The sequence below is a fragment of the Plodia interpunctella genome, chromosome 16 (assembly GCF_027563975.2).
Source record: "Plodia interpunctella isolate USDA-ARS_2022_Savannah chromosome 16, ilPloInte3.2, whole genome shotgun sequence".
NCBI lineage: Eukaryota > Metazoa > Arthropoda > Insecta > Lepidoptera > Pyralidae > Plodia > Plodia interpunctella.
The window spans coordinates 6,851,009-6,871,789 of NC_071309.1; the positions used below are offsets into that span (position 1 = coordinate 6,851,009).

The 20,781-nt window shown below is 36.2% G+C and overlaps 2 protein-coding genes across 2 annotated transcripts; one reads left to right on the forward strand and one right to left on the reverse strand.

Annotated features, from left to right (window-relative positions):
- Positions 1–151: 151 nt before the first annotated feature.
- ry (rosy) lies at positions 152–8,232 on the forward strand. Its single transcript, XM_053756820.1, has 8 exons — positions 152–400; positions 1,731–1,885; positions 2,236–4,411; positions 4,494–4,802; positions 4,985–5,322; positions 5,575–6,379; positions 6,526–6,693; positions 7,233–8,232. The coding sequence occupies exons 1-8, from the start codon at positions 326–328 to the stop codon at positions 7,281–7,283; spliced, it is 4,077 nt and encodes a 1,358-aa protein (XP_053612795.1). The 5' UTR covers positions 152–325; the 3' UTR covers positions 7,284–8,232.
- On the reverse strand, positions 7,556–19,729 carry Tango1 (Transport and Golgi organization 1). Its single transcript, XM_053756822.2, has 13 exons — positions 19,542–19,729; positions 17,533–19,452; positions 16,924–17,120; positions 16,502–16,793; positions 16,220–16,416; positions 15,762–15,893; positions 14,980–15,128; positions 14,448–14,549; positions 13,986–14,194; positions 12,781–12,913; positions 11,772–11,927; positions 10,339–10,466; positions 7,556–9,648 (listed from the first exon to the last, which is right to left on the reverse strand). Exons 1-13 carry the CDS (start codon positions 19,636–19,638, stop codon positions 9,605–9,607), a joined length of 3,756 nt encoding a protein of 1,251 aa, XP_053612797.1. The 5' UTR covers positions 19,639–19,729; the 3' UTR covers positions 7,556–9,604.
- Positions 19,730–20,781: the final 1,052 nt, after the last annotated feature.

Sequence of the window (20,781 nt, forward strand, 5' to 3'; positions counted from 1 at the left end):
AATGAAATTTATGATCACTCATAAACACTTTCTAAAATTACTTGACGCAATCACGCTATTTGCCTTGTACAGCGCGCACTTGTGATAAATTAATAAGATAACGATTGTTGTTGAACCATCCTTATGTGGAGCTGATAAAGTAGTTATTACAAGTTTTATTTGCTGCTGAGGGCACAGAGCTGACCACGGACTGAGACACGACAATCATCTGTTGAATGACAAGATTACGGGTTGTTGAGCTACAAAAGATAAGTCAGTCGCATTTCAAAGACAGAGGTGATCGGACGTGTTGTTGTTTTAAAACTTACTTAATGATAAATAAAACATGGGATTGTTGAATGCGGAGGAGGAGTACAAAGAAATTTCTACGACGCTGGTCTTTTATGTCAATGGAAAAAAGGTATGTTTTAAGAAAATAAATAGGTACTAGTTCTTTAAACTTGCATTCAATTAAGTAGATACGTTTGTTTTGCATGTGTCTCGTCCTGCAATATGCACTTTGAATGTAAATTAATGAACCTGTCTAGCTTCGTTAGAAAAAGTGAGAGAATAGTTTTGGGTTGGTTTTTTTGGGTCTGTGCGCAAGTATTTTCTTAGAAATAAACACAAACTGTTATAACTTTTAATATATCATAATTATAAATTATTGTCTACCAATATATACCGATAAATCTTTTTCTAAATACATAAGTACAATAGGATATACATAAATAAAGGATAACTATTCTCCACATGATTGTACCTAGATTTATTTGCCACAAGCTCGTGGCAAATAAATCTAGATACAGTCGATCGAACGCATGTCTATCCTCATCCGCATCATAATAATTTGCAAAGAATTTGGGTAGATTGATGTGTTGTTATCTGTACATCAAAGCTTTATCTCTCATACACATTTAAGTCTTATCGCTATTTGAAACTGTGATTTATTTTAAAATGTTGATATTAATTTATATCAAGCCATGTACTGTAATGTAATAATATCAATGTTAGGAAAATACTTAGATTAACATTAACCACATTTTGATTGCGTAACTGATTAAGTATAAACCTACTTATCCTGATTCGCCATATGACGCGTGGGGAGCGACCCACCCTAACGCACCTCTCAGACCCCTATGATTGCTCTAGAAGGAGGCATTCTAAACTCGAGTGTAGTGTTAGAACTAAGGATCCGAGCTAATTAGTCGGCTATGCTATATATGTAGGTGTGAATAGCTAACAAACATCAAAATATAAACATTCGCATTTATCAAATTTTAACTTGCGTTGTCCCCAATAAATATCGACTTATTTATATTTTATTTATTTTGCATCAGTTTGTTTATAAATTGCGAACCTTGATAGTACTGACCCTTAGCCTCCGATTCAAATTGCTGTATTTACATAAGATATAAATCTTGCCTGATGGAAATTAAATAAAAGTTACAACAATTAGTTACTAAGATCACAACAATAATAAATCCACTTTGATATCAAGTTACTCTGTTCTTGTAATATACCATACTTAGTATATATAAATTTCATAAGACTTACAAACATAAACACACTTGGCATACAGGCTGTATGGATGTAATATGAACTTGTAATATGAATTCACACTAGGACTAGGTACCTACCTATTACGGAACGGACTGAGTGCTTTTACAATGTTTTTTCTCGTATTTTTAATAGCTACCTACTTATTATTTATTGAGAAATAAAATTTTAAGTCGTTGCATCAATTACAGGTAATAGAGCCAAATCCAGACCCAGAATGGACGCTGCTGTGGTACCTGAGGAAGAAGCTGCGACTCACGGGCACCAAACTTGGGTGCGCTGAGGGAGGCTGCGGGGCTTGCACTGTCATGGTCTCCAAGTATAATCGCAAGGAGAAAAAACTAGTGTATCCTTTTGTAATTTCAATAATTATCGTCCTTACTTCCCTACTAATATTACAAATGTGAAAGCATATCTGCCTGTTACGCTTTCACGGCTAACTGGGAGCTATTTTGATGAACTTTGGAACAGATATAGTTTAAGACCCACGTTCAATTATAGACTGGCCGATATAGAATTACTGACTGGCTACAGAGTTGAAATTATTATAAGCATTACCTAATGGTTCATCCAATATCTCTTCCCAACAAGAGATCTCCCTATAACTTATAACCCGAACGTGAGTTATTTGTCATTACATTATTTCTGGTTAAAAACCTTATTTTACAATGTACTTGCTTAACTCATCTATCACAGTCACCTAGCAGTAAATGCGTGTTTAGCCCCAGTTTGCGCGATGCACGGACTAGCAGTCACGACTGTCGAAGGCATTGGGTCCACCCGAACGAAACTTCACCCAGTTCAAGAAAGGATCGCTAAAGCACACGGATCACAATGCGGTTTCTGCACACCAGGAATTGTAATGTCCATGTACACTTTGCTCAGAAGCTGTCGACACATCAAATATGCTGACATCGAAGTTGCTTTCCAAGGAAATCTCTGCAGATGTACAGGTTACAGAGCTATAATAGAGGGATACAAGACTTTCATTGAAGATTGGGAAATGCAACAAGCAAGTAATGGTGCGAATGGACATACTAATGGTCAAAAAGGAGTCTGCGGAATGGGAAAAGATTGCTGCCGCAACAAAAAAGAAGACGATAAAAGTGAGACGCAGTATATTTTTGATAGATCCTCATTTTTACCGTACGATCCCAGTCAAGAACCAATTTTTCCACCTGAGTTAAAATTATCTGATTTTTATGACACACAATTTTTAGTATACAAGGGACCTAAAGTAACGTGGTATAGGCCTATAGAATTAAACACTATTTTAAGACTCAAAGAACAATATAACAATGCAAAAATAATTGTAGGCAATACAGAAGTAGGAGTAGAAGTTAAATTTAAACATTGCATTTACCCTACCGTCATAATGCCGACCTGTATACCAGAAATGAATGAAATAGTAGAAAATGAATACGGATTAACTATTGGAGCATCTGTTACTTTAATGGACATGGAGACAAAATTCACAGAGTATATCAACGTTCTGCCCAAATATAAAACACGGACACTATTAACAATTAAACAAATGTTGAATTGGTTTGCTGGGAAGCAAATACGCAACGTAGCAGCAGTGGGAGGTAACATCATGACCGGCAGTCCTATATCTGATTTGAATCCTATTTTAATGTCTTTAAAAGTAAAATTAAACTTACTTAGTAAAGAGGAAGGTCATCGTTCTGTGCTAATGGATGAAACTTTTTTTACTGGTTATCGAAGAAATGTTGTTAAACCAAATGAAATTTTGTTATCAATAGAAATACCATTCTCAAGGAAGTACCAATATTTAAAAGCATACAAACAAGCCAAGAGACGAGAAGACGATATTTCAATAGTCACATCAGCAGTTAATGTGGAGTTTGAAGACAACACGAATGTAATAAAGAATATAGTTATAGCTTACGGAGGTATGGCCCCAGTAACAAAAATTGCTTCAAAAACTAGTCATGCCTTGATTGGAGAGAAATGGAATGAGGAGATGCTAGAAAAAGCATACAGCTGCTTATTAGAAGAGTTACCATTACCACCGTCGGTACCTGGTGGAAATGTACAATTTCGGCAAGCGTTAACCATGAGTTTATTCTTAAAAACATATTTGGCCATAGCTAAACAAATGTCACTGGACTACATTCATAAAGACCTTATAAAACCATATCATAGCAGCGGAGCTGAACAATTTCACGGTAGTTTACCTAAGAGTTCTCAATATTTCGAACTTGTGGGTGACAAACAAGTCAAAAGTGATGCAGTAGGGCGACCAATACAACATATGTCAGCATATAAACAGACCACTGGTGAAGCAATATATTGTGATGATATGCCGATAGCTGAAAACGAATTATATTTAGCCTTTGTATTGAGTACAAAAGCACATGCAATTTTAAAATCTGTCGATCCAACGAAAGCATTAGAACAACGTGGTGTAGTTGCTTTTTATTCAGCAAAAGATTTGACTCCAGATCAAAATAAAATTGGACCAATATTTCATGATGAAGAGTTATTTGTCAGTGAAAAAGTGACAAGTCAAGGACAAACTATCGGTGTTGTAGTAGCAGAGGATCAAGCCACAGCCCAAGCAGCCGCTAGGATGGTTAAAATCCAATATGAAGAGCTTCAACCTATAATAGTCACCATGGAAGACGCAATAAAATACAATTCATTTTATCCTCAATATCCTAAAAGTATAAGAAGAGGAGATGTTAAGGCAGTCTTTGAAAATCCCGAGTATGTGGTGATAGAAACTCAATGCCGCATGGGCGGTCAAGAACATTTCTATTTGGAAACTCACGCGGCTTTCGCAATACCAAAACGGGAAGACGACGAGATTGAAGTCTTCTGTTCTAGCCAACATCCCTCAGAAATCGCGGTGAGTAATTCTATAACTATCAGATCTGCTGAAAATCTTTTGATGTCATCGTCAGGTTAATCATGAACCATTCTTTTTACAGAAACTCGTCAGCCATGTCTTACACGTGCCAATGAATAGGATATGTGCACGAGTGAAACGTATGGGCGGTGGTTTCGGAGGTAAAGAATCAAGAGGCATGCTTGTTGCATTGCCAGTGTCCCTCGCGGCACATCGACTAAACCGGCCAGTGAGGTGTATGTTGGACCGCGACGAAGATATGCAGATGACGGGAACAAGACACCCGTTCTTAATCAAATACAAACTAGCTTTTACCAAGGAAGGAAAAATAATGGGTGCTATTGTGAATATTTATAATAATGGTGGTTACTCTATAGACTTGTCTGGTCCGGTGAGTAATATTCACTGAGTAATATTAAGCACAAATCAAAATATATTTATATTTAAATACTGGTCAAATAATGCATATCTATAGATTGTCAAATACGTGGAAACAAAATACTTTTATTCATAGGTGTCACTTTATATGTACAATAAAAAAGCAGTTTCCTTTAATTCTGCAACATATTTCAGGTGGTTGAACGAGCCATGTTCCATTATGAAAACGCGTACTATATACCTAACGTAGAAGTAACAGGCCATGTATGCAAAACCAATTTACCTTCGAATACCGCTTTTAGAGGATTTGGAGGGCCGCAAGGCATGTTTGGTGCTGAGAACATGATACGTGACATCGCCTATACATTAGGGAAAAGCCCAGAAGAAATAAGCAAACTTAATTTGTACCAAGAAAATTGTTTGACTCACTACGGGCAAAGATTGGTTCATTGTACTCTGCAGAGGTGCTGGGATGAATGTGTTGACAAAAGTAATTTAGCTGAACGAAAATTGAACATAGAACAATTCAACAAGTAAGTGATTCTCAGAAATGAATTTACCTCAATATGCGTTTTACTTCTTCTTAACTAACGATATCTTAGTAGTAGGACTTTCTAATATTTAGTAGCCTTTCATAACATTGTGAGCTGTCTTGGAAAAGTGCACTTGTATAAAATATAAAATATTTTAGGCTGACACGAATGAACATTTTAATGAATGTTTTTTTTTTATATTTATATTTAATTGTAATTTATAAATTATTTAGTAAACATTCCGCATTTCAGACAACATCGCTGGAGAAAACGTGGTATATCCATTATCCCAACCAAATTTGGAATCGCATTCACGGAGAAAATGTTGAACCAAGCTGGTGCTTTAGTGTTAATATATACAGATGGATCCGTACTTTTGTCTCACGGAGGGACAGAGATGGGGCAAGGCCTGCATACAAAGATGATTCAGGTAGCTTCGCGGGCTCTTGGGGTTGATGTTTCGAAAATTCACGTCAGCGAAACATCAACAGATAAAGTACCTAATACTTCGGCCACTGCCGCCAGCGCAGGTTCTGATTTGAATGGTATGGCTGTCCTCGAAGCTTGCCAGAAATTGGTTAAAAGACTTCAACCTTACAAAGAAAAAAATCCAGAAGGTACATGGGAAAATTGGGTGCTGGCAGCCTGGCTTGACCGAGTTAGCCTCTCGGCCACTGGATTCCACGCGACACCTGATATCGGATACGACTTTAAAAACAACGTTGGGAAGCCTTTCAACTACTTTACATATGGAGTGGCATGCACGGAAGTAGAAATCGATTGCCTCAGTGGCGACCACCAAGTGTTAAGGACAGATATAGTTATGGATTTGGGAGAAAGTTTAAATCCTGCCATAGATATTGGACAAATCGAAGGAGGTTTTGTTCAGGGATATGGCTTGTTTACAATGGAGGAACTGATATATTCTCCGACTGGGACCCTGTATTCTCGTGGACCAGGTGCTTATAAGATTCCTGGTTTTGGAGATATTCCGCTAGAATTCAACGTGTCTCTACTGAAAGGAGCTCCCAATATGCGAGCTGTTTATTCGTCGAAGGTATGAAAATTTATTCCAGTCCAACCTTGTAACTTACGCGTTCATGTTTAATATGTTTCATGTCATCTACATATTTAGGAACCTTTTATAACCTTAAATAAATAAGTATAAAAATAGGTTTGTCTTACAACATGATCGTGTTGCAGGCTGTGGGCGAGCCGCCACTGTTCCTGGCTTCATCTGCCTTCTTCGCGATCAAGGAGGCGATCCGAGCGGCGCGCGCAGACGCGGGAGTGCCACTGGACTTCCATATGGACGCGCCCGCCACCTCCGCGCGCATACGCATGGCCTGCGAGGACCACATCACTAAAAAGGTAAGCATCAGCTCCACTACAGATCAATATCCCATCTACTAGGTATATAAAGGTGACAGAAAGTTTTTTTGTTTATGTGTTACCTCTTCAAGCTTTATCTGCTCAACCAATATTCTTCAAATTTTCATTCGTGAGGTTTGAAGTACGGAAAAAGACATAGGATAAACCTGGGAAAAACCTGGGTGTCTAATAATTTAAATTTTGTTGTAACATGTAATCGATAAAATATTTGAAAGATTTTTTCGGTAGTGACATCGTACTTTCTTACTTATTGAGTGTGTTATTGCTAACACTGGTGTCTGATTTTATCCAAGTCCTAAATGCATCTGACATGACTTTTACAAACAGCTACTGCCCTCTGTGTGCGTGTGAATAATAAACAAACATGACAGAGGATGTGGCATAGTCCAATCATTAACCTGTAATATTTATTAATGGTGTAGTAAAAGCGATTTCGACGAAGTGTCGTCGTATTTAGTACATTAATGGGTAAATTTACAAAAAAAAAATAAAACTTATCCCAAAAATGTTGTTCACAGCTGAAGAAACCAGAAGAAGGCAGCTTCGTGCCCTGGAACGTGGCACCATAAGCATAATTTATATTTTACTCATCAAAACGAGCACAAACACTATGCTGTGCCCTCACCTGCATGTTATCACGAAGTGCAATGTGGTCAAAACTTCGTGCTACAATGAATTGTTGCAATCTCTTTCACTTGCTATGGAAACGAAACGGTACGTTACAGGTAATATGCATCACAAATCCAATCGCGGTAACCATCGTGATTAATACGCATGCATTACAAAGTGGATTGTCGAGTATTGGCTTATATAAAAAGGTTGTTTAAAAACATATTGCCTGTGAATAGATAAAATTATTTATTAAAATCATATCTAATATATTACAACAGTAGGTCATTGTAGGAATTCTATAACAGCTTTAATAAGCCTATTTTAGAATCCCCAATAGTGACTTACATTTAAATGACTATTAACAATATTCAATAAGTTACAAAGTCGCAATCAATGCGTTTACAGACACGATTGGATCATGGGCTTCATGAGTACGATCGACACTTCTTTATCGACATTTTAATATGAGTGAGTGATATATATCATCGGAATTAATTATATTATCAGACATGAACTTAATATCAGGTACAAAGAGAGAAAACTCAGATAATAAAGGAACATAGAAGTTTTCTTTGGTCTATACCAAAACTATTTTAAATGCTTTATAAAATAATGGCTCGCGGCTATCTAAGCTACGAATAATTATATACTTCAGTCATTAATCATTTCCTACTCAATATAGTGTCATGATATTTTAGTACCTTTATTTGTTAATTTACTATTGATATTTTAGATACTACTTGTGAAAACATGTTGTGAGCAAATTATACCTATATTGTTAGATGTAACATAACGTCAAAATGGCCAGAATGTTGTACATTGTATGCGATATATTTGAAGGCTATATTAATACAAAAAATAATAAAATGGTGATCGTAGTTTATATAAATAAATATATCCATAAAATATGTGTTCTTTTTCTTCATTCCCATATTCAATACTGAAATAATACATTTATTAATTCAGGCAAATTCGTTAAACTATGATAATTACAAAAATAAAGACTACTATTTATTGGACAACATAAGAACCAACGCTAACGTCATCATATGATTAAAACAATAATATTTAAGTAAATATGTATAAGAAAAGCATCCATTACAAGCCATTATTTTGTCAGTATACAGTATCAACAAAACTAAATTCGTCACAATTAAGAATGGGAGCAGTGAATAAAAATCACTTAAGGAACACTTAATTTAGCACAGAGTTTTTGTTCTGCTTTTATACTACTTGTTATTACAAAAGCTGAAATCCAGTTGTTTCAGCTTTTTGGTGTGAGCGCGTTTCTAGATTTCTTATCCAAATAAAAACACGTTAACTGTAACTCGTAAAATTTCGATAATTCAATAAACAATTTAATATTTACCCTGATAGATTCAGTTTAGCTTTTCCCATTCTTAATTATATTTGAGGTTGCAAAATCAACAAGGAAACCTAACCGTGCGCTGTATTAAGTGGTCTTAGGCGACGGAATTAGCGCGTCTCAGTCACAAACCTTACGTGTGATAGAGATGCACTGATTCCATCACAGTCAGATGACTGTGTATTTATATCGCGTGCGTACACAGAACACGCGGCTTCAATTTTGTCATATCTGTCATGTGTGTAAATTATGTAAATGTTAAAAGTATTTTGAAGTACTTTTCTCATCCTACAAAGCGCGTGGCCTTGTGGCACTTCACCATAATCTTGATTTGAGAAGTACTACTATTATCATATACCTACTTAAATAGGATCTGACGTAAGGAAATATATGACAATATATTTTTTAAAATTCCGTACACATTTTTATAATAGGAACAAAATCCAAAAACTATTTTAAATATTAAATGAATTCACGCACCACAGCCCTTTACATAATGATGATCCAATCATATTTACAGATTTATTTACTCAAGCTCCAGGCAATAGATAAAAAATATTCCGACTAGCCCGGGTCATGTAAGTTTATTGCGCAGCTGATCTGATGAGCTTTTTCTTTATCCAACATGAAGTAAAATATCTTCTTTAATGTGCTAGGATGATAAACAAATCATTTTTATAACGTGACAGACCCAATGATATTTAGTTTTTTTAAACTTAAGGTTGTCGCTCCCTCTCACCTGCGAGTTTTCCCGGTTACTTCCTCAGCCGTTGAGCGTTGGAGCCCAAGGTCCGCTTTCATACACTTAACCTGAAGCCTACCTATAAGAACAATTTGGTATCGATGCCTAATGCACGGTTTTTGATTGCAACTGCGTGAGAATTTTTTAATCTATTAAGATAATTTAGTCGTTCACTTGTCGGACTCCGACGAGCAGCCCGAGCCGGAGCTGGGACCTGGAAATTTGTAGAAAACGTTTAAGGCCTGTTTCATACTTTCTTATGTATATTGTAATCTGACAGATAAACCGGCTTAGCGGCTTTATACGTTTGTACATTTTTAGGGAAAACATCCCTCAAAATGTACACTATCTGTGTACATTTAAAACAATAATAAATAAAAAAAATTTCAATATATTTTTATATTGGTGGTAAAAACTGTTGGGCAATGTACTAACTTGTATTTATTTATAAGATAATTTGTAATACTTCAAGTCTTTGTTTTATTCAAATAAAAAAGTACTGATAGATAAATCTGCCTGAAGATGTTTGCCCTATACAACAATGTTAACACTATCTGTTGTCGATATGTTACCATATAGGCTATCAGATACTTTTTCAACCAGTTGTAAAACAAGCCCTTAGTCTAGATGAATAGTGATAAATTAATTGGTTCATATAATTTATCACAATTTAATTCAATTTATAAATTTAACTTTCGATTAATAAATTAATTGAAACTTTTGAAGCAATATTAAGATATAGGCAAAAAATAATTATTCTGTCATTGGTTACCTAAAAGCGATAAAAAATCGTCTTTTCACTTAGCGAATTGTGTTAATGAATTAAACTAATTTCTATGTTCCACTTTCGTTATAATTAATTTGGAATATGAAGACTTGATTCTATTAAAAGTGAAGGCTGTACCTGAGTGCCGGGAGTAGGGCCGGCGCCGGCGGCGGTCGCGGGCGGGGCTGTCGGAGTTGTACTCGGTCTCCGTGTACTCCGTGTCGGGCGGCGGCTTGCGCGACCGCGACGCTCTGCCCTCTTCGTATCTACCAATACCAATACCGTTACCAGAGGTGAAAATTACCCAAAGTTTCCGTAACTTTGAAAGTTTCCAGAAATGATACGAGTATTCGCTAATTTAAGTTACGGTAATTTTGGAAATTTTCTCTTTACCAATACATACTGCTCGAACTTCACTATGCAATATTACATCCTTTTATTATTTTTAGTAGTTACCCGTCACGACTTCGCTTGGGTAAAAAACACAGACTTACACACCGAAATCTTCTCCAGGACTCACTATCTGTTAGTGAAAACCGCGAACAGACAGACGAAGCAGAGGACTTTGTTTTTAATATGTAAATTGAATGAGTGTTTTCCTGATGTACACAAACAACCCGATACGGGTCTGATGCGTTCCGATTTTTTATTCGTTATTACTGTGACTTTGATTCGATTATTTATTTTTTAGTTATATAAAGATAACATTAAGATTGGATGTAAACTACCAAAAGTCTTGATCGTAAATCGACATTAAGAGGGTGAAACGTTAAAATGCTTCGATTTACCATCACAATGTACAATCTACTACGACGATTTATTTTCCTTCTGAATTCATTTTCATCCTTTGTTAAACAATATTTAATGCATATAGGTATTCCTTATTAGAAAAAAATATATATTTTTAAGATTTTCTGCAATAAGGGTTAATAAACCTAACCCTAATTGCAGAAACTCTTAAAAAAATTAACATTTTTGAAATAAAAACTTTCTTTCCTAACCAGGATCCGAAGTATCGTTTTCCACTATTATGACGCAATAAACATGACAAAAATTGTATAAGGTGAAGGTCTGTGCCATAACCGCGTTATTAATATAAACAAATAATATTCATTTAGGGTCACGCTGATAACCAGCCATACAAAGCAAACATTATTAGTGATAAAGGTGAAATGTTATCAGAATCGTATTCAAGCGGCAGCTGTAGAGAATCATCCGCGATATGATCCACAAATGTCAATCAATATGTAGATATATTGGTTATGAAAGATTTTCATATCTATTTCTATTTCAAAACACGTATACATACTTAATATTTGATTTTTTTTCATTAACCTCTGGGATAAGGTCTCATTGAATGCCCTCAGGTCGTTGATCCATCTCGTGCGTATATTATATAAGTTAAAAATAATAATATGAAAGTATTAGTTTGATTTTCTTTATTTAGCACTGAATGTGATTTTTTGTGTAGGCTAGGACATAGTTGAAGAGTCGAGTGACATCGCCGCGGGCAACATCTAGTTTAAAATAATAATCATAAGTGGACCGATTTACATGAGTTTTATATTTACCTTCGTCTGGAGTGTGGCGAGTAGGGCGAGCGGCGAGTCCGTGGCGAGTAGCGGCTGTCGGGCGAGTACCGCACTGTTTCGGGCGAGTAGCGGCTCTCGGGCGAGTAGCGGCTCTCGGGCGAGTATCGGCTTTCGGGCGAGTAGCGCCGGTCGTAGCTGCAGACAATGTCTTATATTATTAATTGTTTTCCGAGTCGTTGTGGCTATTTTTAGATAATATGAGACCAGCATTTAGCCACTTTTATTGCTTTTAGCCTACGGTGCAGTCCATGTCCAGTCAAGAGCACATCAATACATTGCACAAAATACATTACAAATATATTTAGATATCATCTATTTATATAGCTAAATAGGCTTGTTCTGATCACTATAACTGTATCTGCTGTTATGGTTCCCCACTTATTTTTTATTTTGATTTGATTTTGATTTTACCCAATATCATTGCAAATTCGTCCCTATTACCGTTGCACAGAGATAATTAAAGATAACTTTATTTTTTAAATAATTTGACATATTTTCTATTGATAAATAAATATATTAAATATAAATATATTAGGACAAATCACACAGATTGAGCTAACCCCAAAGTAAGTTCGAGACTTGTGTTATGGGATACTAACTCAACGATACTATATTTTATAACAAATACATATATAGATAAACATCCAAGACCCGGGCCAATCAGAAAAAGATCATTTTCCATCATGACCCGACCGGGGATCGAACCCGGGACCTCTCGGTTCAGTGGCTAGAACCTTACCACTGCGCCACCGAGGTCGTCAAAATGATGACTAAAATAAATGTTAACAGATATATGTCTTATTTCTACAATTCATCTTTATGTTTACGAAGACTTTATGAAGACTGCAAAAATCTGCTACAGGATCTGTCAACTGCTTGTTAAATTTGTTAAACATGTTCATTTTAAATATACACAAAATATACATTTTTATACAAGAATTTTTACTTTCACAATATGTATTGTAGTGTCTAGTAAAATAATACATACCCTCTGGGGCGGGGGGAGGGCAGGCGTCCGAGCGGCGGGGGGCGCGGCAGCGGCGGCAGCAGCGGCGGCGGCAGGAACGCTAGCGGCAGCGGCGGCGGCACCGAGCCCTCGCCTTCCAACGGGGAAGGCACTTCTATAACAATATGCATTCATTTTAATACTCTCTCTATTTCATCTTCGCGTGTACCCGGTTTAGATAGGAGCTATGAGATCGCGAAAAAAATAAATCTTAAACATTTTAAAGATTCAGCTGACTGCCAAAGCTTAAATTAATTTCTACACGAATCTATCTATAATATTTATTTATTTATTGATAACTATCATTACAGTGTTACCCATTGCGATAGAGTCGTTAATTAAATTATAATTATATTCTTATCATCTAAATTAAGTATAGAATAATTCATATATCATAGTTTTTGTGAACTCAGTCAAAGTGCAGTTGAACAAGTCTATGTTATTAGCAACCTTGTTCAGAGCTTTTACAGCCCTTGTGATCGGCGCTTGCCTTAACAATTCTGTTCGCGCTTGCGAACGCAATTGTTAAGGGTAGATAATATAGATAATATTACTTGATAGATTATAGATAATTATAGATAATATATCTATAGTCTATCAAGTAATATAAAATAAGGTAACATAGACGAAAGCAAACAATGTTTAGTTCGACTTTACAGTTAGTTAAATGATCACATAAATGAGTTACTGTAGGTAATAAAAAATACTATTTAAAAATGTATGATTAAGTGACATTAAATTATCAAGTATGATTCTTGCAAGGTAATCGTCCAGCCACGATTGCCCGATATCCTTTGATTTAAACCCCCTCGTCTTTACTTTGTGAACTTTTGAATAACAGATTCGGTTTCAAATCTCTCGTATTTGTGACAACCGCGGTGTTGTCAACGATGACTGTGCCTTTAGCAAGGCTGTCGCACAACTGGAGAAACTTAAATAATCTATACTATTATTATAAAGAGTTAAGTGTAATTGAGTTTGTTTGAGGCGGGTAATCTCCGAAACTACTGAACCGATTTCAAAAATTCCTTCACCATTAGAAAGGTACATTATCCAAGATTGCTATAGGCTATATTTTATCTCAATTCCCACGGGAGCGAAGCGAAGCCCATGGCAACATCTAGTGTGCTAATAAACTGACTGAAACAACTGCAAAAATAACATTAAACTGTGCTGTTAATACTGACTGTGGAGCGGCGACGCGGCAGATTCGGCGCCGAGCGAGGCCAGCTTGCGGCGCAGCGCGGCGGCCTCGTCGCGCGCGGCGTCGGCCTCGCGCCGCGCCGCGCGCGCCTCGAGCCACGCCGCGTGCGCGCGGCTCTCGGTCTCGCTGATCGCCGTGCGGCGGGTCGACTCCTGCTCTGCTAACTCCAGTGTTAGCGCGTCGCATTTCTCCCTGGTGCGGTTAGAAGCTTTAGGACGACGTCTAAACATGACTAGACTAGACAGCAGATATGTCTAGATCTAACCGCATGCTAGAGCCAACATAACATGTTTATAAATATTTATTTCTTTTTTTTGTGAAAAATAATTGAAATTTACAAATTATGCCACATCATAACTTGACGTCTTACATTACTGAAACATTACTGTCTAAAATAACCTCTCATAACATTTGTATTGCAGAAAATGTTAGCTGGAAGACTTACTTGTATCGCTGCACTTCCTGCTGCAATATTTCCATCTTCTCCACCGTGCTAGCAGACTCGCCTTGCTTGCTCAGCCATAAAGTCTCTTTGGCACTAAGCTCTCTATAAAATAAACATTTTGTTTGTAGACTTTGAAGTTATTTTGGAAAATCTAATCTGATATGTTTAAATATTGGACAACATTTCTCAGATAAAATTTCAATATATAACTGTAGATCAAAGCCAGATCTACTCAACTTCCCACCATGCTAACTAATTACAATTTATTTGATAATGATATTTATTTTAATTATTATAAAACATTATATTTGGTTCGAAAGATTAAATGACAGATAATTTTTTAAATCATTTGTTGCCGTTTCCAAACTATCGCAGTTCGCCGAACTTAGCGGATTCGACATAAGTCTTTTTAGATACAAACTACGCAATGTTCAATTCGCATTGGCATCAGTCCGAGTTCGGTGATAGTGTGTCGCTGGCATTAGCTCCAAGTTGTACAAAAAAGTGTTAAAAAATATAAAAATATTCTTACTTGACAAGCTCGTTCTCACGTTCCTGGAAGTACTTGCCGAGCACCTCAAGCCGCGTGTGCGCTTCCGCGGCCTGCTGGCCGGTCACGACTAGCGACTCCTGCGCAGCCTTCAGTTCTGCAGCCAGCCGACTGCACTCCTTAGACTCTATCTGTAGCGATAGCGACGACAAATATTATGTTACTAGCTGGGAAGCCCACATAGAGGCATATAGTCTGAGACAGGAATCGCAAATTCTACATTCATGGAATTAGTTTTAGCGTACTTATAAGACCCACATTAGATAACTGACGTCTTTAAGAAAAGGGTGTGGTGAAATTTATTACACCGCTTATTCTTCAACTATGCTTTGGAAATCGGCAGTAGACTTAGTTTCACAAGTAATTTTTTTGACATCCTAAGTAAGTTTAAAGAATTTTGAATTTGAAAGACTAAACTGTCACAATAATACGGAGTTCCAAACAGGGATCTCGGGCAAGAGAAATTAAATATTACTAGCGCCCCCGAGCCTTCGCCTTCATGGGATTTTCGGGATAAAAGGTATGTGATATTCCAGGTTATATTGTGGTGTACCAAATTTCATGACAATCCGTCCAATTGGTTTTGTGTGAAAGAGTAACAAACATACATCGTATAAACTTTCGGATTGTTAATAATTGTAGGATAACTTAATTTTAATAGTTAGCGTAGTTTCTTTATATATAGTAATAGTTTTTAATTTCTGTATATCATTGTGTATTTCTATGTTGTGTGCAATAAAATTATTTAAACAAACAAGAAATACCTGGTACTTTCCCTCGAATGTCTGTTTTTCTTCCAAAGCTTTAGCTAGCTTCGCTTTGATCTCCGTGTGGTCTATCAGCGATGCGACGTCCACATTCGATGACATGCCGCTCTTTAATTCTTTGATCGCATCCTTCAATACATTACATCAATCAATTAATACAAATTATTACCTCTATTCGAAATATTTGAAGACAATAAATATTACTGTACTTTTTTCTATTACTGGAAACAAATATATATGTTACGGATAAACCCCGATTTAAGGACGAAAGATAAGCTATGTCCTCCGTACACCTATATGTATGCAAAATTTCAAAAAGTTTGGTAAACTCTTATTTCACATTTATAATATCATGAGGATGTGATATTGACACTTGAACAATTAGGAAGAGTTCAAATATGTATTCTGTCACTTGAAATATGTATTCTGTCTGGTCTGTAAAGTATACTACATACCTTTAAAGCTGTGATCTCATGCTTTTGCAATTCAACAGTATTGTACGCATCTGTCAGCTTGTGTGTGACGTCATCCAGCTGTTTCTTCTGCTTCTTGTACTCTTCAAGTGCTGACTCAGCAGACACATACTTCAGCTGGAAATTGTCTCTGTCTCGACTCACTGCGATCAATTCCTCCTCAAATGCTTGGATCTTAGCTGAAATAAAAACATTTAATAGCAAATACAATGATAATTTATTGTTTGAGATGAGTTTATGATGTGATGTTAAAAGAAAACTTACCATTTAATTCATTAATTTGTTCTTCGGACGTGGCTCTTTCCCCCAAGAGCTCGCTGATAGTATTTTCAACTTCGCTCAGAGTATTCTGTAGTTCTCCCGCGGTATTCTCGGACACTCTCAGCAGTTTCTCGTTATCATCCAAAGAGTTTCTCAGTCTATCATTTTGGGCTTTCAATTCGTTTATCTCGTCTTTCAATGACAATACCATATCATCCATTCCAAAAGAGCTGTCTTCAATCCCAGCAAGTTTGATTTTTGTAGTAGTAAGCTCCTCCTTAAGGATCTCACTCTCCTATAAATAATAAAAATAATTCATGATTTCCTTCTTGACAAGACGTCGTAAACTAGGTAAAGTATGTAAAAAGTAAGAACCTGGAAAACAGTGACAGGCCTTAACTTAATAGATACAAATGTGAACCGACCTTAGTTGTAAAAAGCAAGTCTCTCTGTAGTGAATTTATTGTACCAATGAGCCGACTATCTTGTTTCCTGCTATCAATGAAGTAGTAGCCAAGGGTGAACAGTAGCACAGTTGCGGCTGTTGTTACGAGAAATGTAAGCAGTCTGTTATTGCCATCTGGTCTCCCATCACAATATTCATTAGTAAAACAGGTTTCCCCTATAAAAATAGAAATAAATGTGTGGTAAATTTATTCTAGTAAAGTGTTGAGTTAATTGAGCTTGCTGAAGGTTTGTTAATTTATACAAAAAGTTTGGACTTTGATGTTGTTTGGTCCATTTAGATATGTGGGCTCATAATTATGTTTAAAGCTCAAACCAGCAGAATAAAGTTTAAGTATTAGGTAAGGTTTTTAACATATGAAAATACATATATATTATCAATCAGAATGAATAGTGCTTTTGGAATCTCAATAAATCAATACCTTCTATTTCTAGATAACACTCGACTATCTTATCTTTAATTCAAATCAAAACATTGTTAAAAAATAATGCTATTTAGTGCATAAATTGTTATTTTAGCATCAAATAAGAAGTTAATAATCAATTTAAAAGAAATGAATCCAACTTACCTACTGAAGCAAATATGGCTTTAGATTCTTCACTGCTACCCATTATGGTATTAAATGTTGACATTATATAGCTAAGAAATGAGAATCCTTCTTCACTCTCAGATTGATCTGTAGGTGTATCTTTGTAAGCATCTTGATTATAGATATTGTCGACTGAAGGTGCCTCACTAGTTGAAGGCAATAAGTCAGCAATAGAAGAATATATGCCAGAAAAAATACTGCTAGAACTATCTTCTGTAGTGGGAGCCTCGGTGGCTTGGCTTGCTGTGTCTGACATGGGTATATTGTCAAACTGTGGAGTACTTCCAAATTCTAAAGGTGATGGGGTACTAGAACTGTAATCTTCAGAGCTAGATTCTTGACTTGTATATTCATAAATGGGAGTTTCTGTGGTATCAATATAAATATCACTGGACTCTTCAACACTAGGAATTTTATTAGAATTTGGATCTTCTGATGAAATATAGGCAGGTATAACTTCAGGCTTCTCACTTGAGCTTATAATTTTCTCATCTTCAGGAACAACAGATGGCTTTGTATGGGCATCATTAATTTTATCAGTCTTTTCGGGTTCTTTCTGTGGCAAGTAAGATGAAACTTCTGTTACAGGAGTTTCAGTTGAACTTAATTGTAATGTATCAAATTGAGGAAATTCGCTATTGACAACATTTTCTTTGGAATTTGGAGATTCTGAAGAAAAATATACTGGAATTTGTTTTTGCAACTCTGGAGATATTTGTTTGTCCAATGGAGGAATCTTGAGGTCACTAAAAATGTTTTGCTCTTTTAGTGTTTCCACTGTAGGTTGGACATTATTCACATCAATACTTTCTACAGGATTTGTAGTGGTAGTTGGTGCCTCTGATGTTGATGATATAATGTGATTGTCAACATTGTCTGTTGAAATAGTTGTTGGTGTTGTTTCTGTTGCAACAGTTGACTCAGAATTCATATCTATACTATTTCCATTATTTTCTTTACTATCTTGGTTAGGCATGTTATTATTTTCTATGGATGGTGCATTTAATGCTTGTTCTTGATTTGGAATTATATTGCTATCAGGCACATTATTAGTCTCACTAGGTGCATTCAGGGGTAATTGCAGTTGTTCAACATTTGAATTAGAAATAGTGGAAGTATTTTGTTCATTGTCTGACTCCGAAGGTGCCGATTGCTTTAAGAGATCAGTATTGGGCACATCAATACTATCTATATTTTGACTAGAAGGAATAATGGCAGGTGGGTGCCATGGTTCTTCGGAAATATTTCCTAATGGAAGTTCAGGAATTAAGTTTGGAGTATTCATATTAGCATTATTAATATTACCACTAACATTTTCTTGTAAACTCTGTAAAGTATTGTCACTGCTACTAGATGTTACAACATTCTCAATTTGTTCATTAGAGTCAGATAATTTTGAATCAATTAAGTTTACAGCTGATGGTGATAAGTTTTCATTCATTATTTCACTATCTTGTTGTTGAGGTGCAGGTTGTTCCTGTGCATTTGGGATACTAGAATCAGATTCTTGATTAGTGTTCGGAGTAGGAATTGAAGTCTCAGTTGTTACATCTACGGAAGGATCATTTGTAGCTGGTTGAGTTGATTCTGTTGAATATATAGTGGTGCCTTCAAACACTTCATGTGCTTGTTTGACCCTATCAGGCTGAACCTCAGACTTCTTACGTTGAACTTCCAGAGGTAATTGTAATAAATCAGATTTCTTTACGATAACTTTACTTTCTCGAAGAAATTTTGAGTTAACAAAGCCAGACTTCCCATTGATATTGACATACCACACATCTGGGTCATCTCCAGCTGATTTCATATAAACTAACGCTTCAGCATTACCCCGAAATGACATGAAATCTGTATCGCCACTGGTGTAAGACAGTAGCGTCCTTGCTTTTGATATTGGTGCTGAAATATTAACAAGTTGAAATGAAATGAAAATAATGTAAAAGAAGAAAACCCAAGACATAATGCAAAATTTTAAAAGTGTAACTTACATGAACATTCTGTATTAGCACAAAATACCTTATCAGGCAATCGGCAGTGAGACACAGAAACTGCTAGCAGTAACAAAACAATTCTTAATACAATCATATTCGCATTTTAGATTTCATTTCCTACAAAAATTATGAAAACTAGCTACACAGCTGCATAGGCCACATCATCTGTCATCTGTCAATTCTACTGACATTGTTTGTCAATGTCATGCTTAGATTACATCAATAAGTTACGTAGTTAGGTAGGTATACTAAAAGACCAGTTCTATTGATTAAAAACAATTTCACGCACGTTTGTATACTCAGGCTCCCAAAATGGATCGTTCATACTAAAATAAATTATTATATGATTACCTACATAAGTATCATCCTACATCACGAATCGTTGCTAAAAACACATTGCTCACATCGATGTCTACTCTATACAATTTTCACTGCAGTGAACGAACCTCTATAGATTACAGTAACAATAGAATAGGAACAAGGCATGGAATTAATATGTACTCCATATAATTGTTATACGAAGTACTTATTAAATCCATAATCCATGGTACATGGTACAAAATAAAAACACAGGCACAGGCATTCCACCTCTACTCATAGAACGTTGTTTTAAGCGACCGACCCTATATAGCAAATTTTAGGCGAAACATAGTTAGGCATGTCTCGTGCTCCTCTCTCATGTTATAATCATTTCTCTTTTTGTTGGTCTATGTATATAATAGTAAAGAGCACGCATACACGGCACGCATATCATCACCGCATGACATCATACCAGGAAATCTTTGGGTTTGCCCCTTCTGCCAGGTGGAAGCGGCATAGGTAACCAGATCAACACGATCCTACCCTACGTAATTTGCTGTTTTACGTAAGTAGGAACGTGGCCGTACCAGCGAAGGCGACATTACTGGAGATGGTAACGCTACCGCGAATACGAGTCGGGTGATCCCATACACACATCTAGCACAGTATTGTGATTTCATGACAAGTCTAGCCAAAAGCTAGATAAGCACGCTACACCTAGGTATAACCAACTAAAAACGATTGCATTCAAGGTCTAGCATAAGGCTAAGTACCTATATGAAAATTCTACTGAAAAATGAAATACCTATATTCCGACTAGCGTCGTCGGTCGCAATGATTTTTTCATCGGAGTACCTAAGTACTTACTAATTCCATGGATTTTTCATATAACATAGGACGGGGGCACGATCGATTATGGCATGTGGTAGCCACGAGC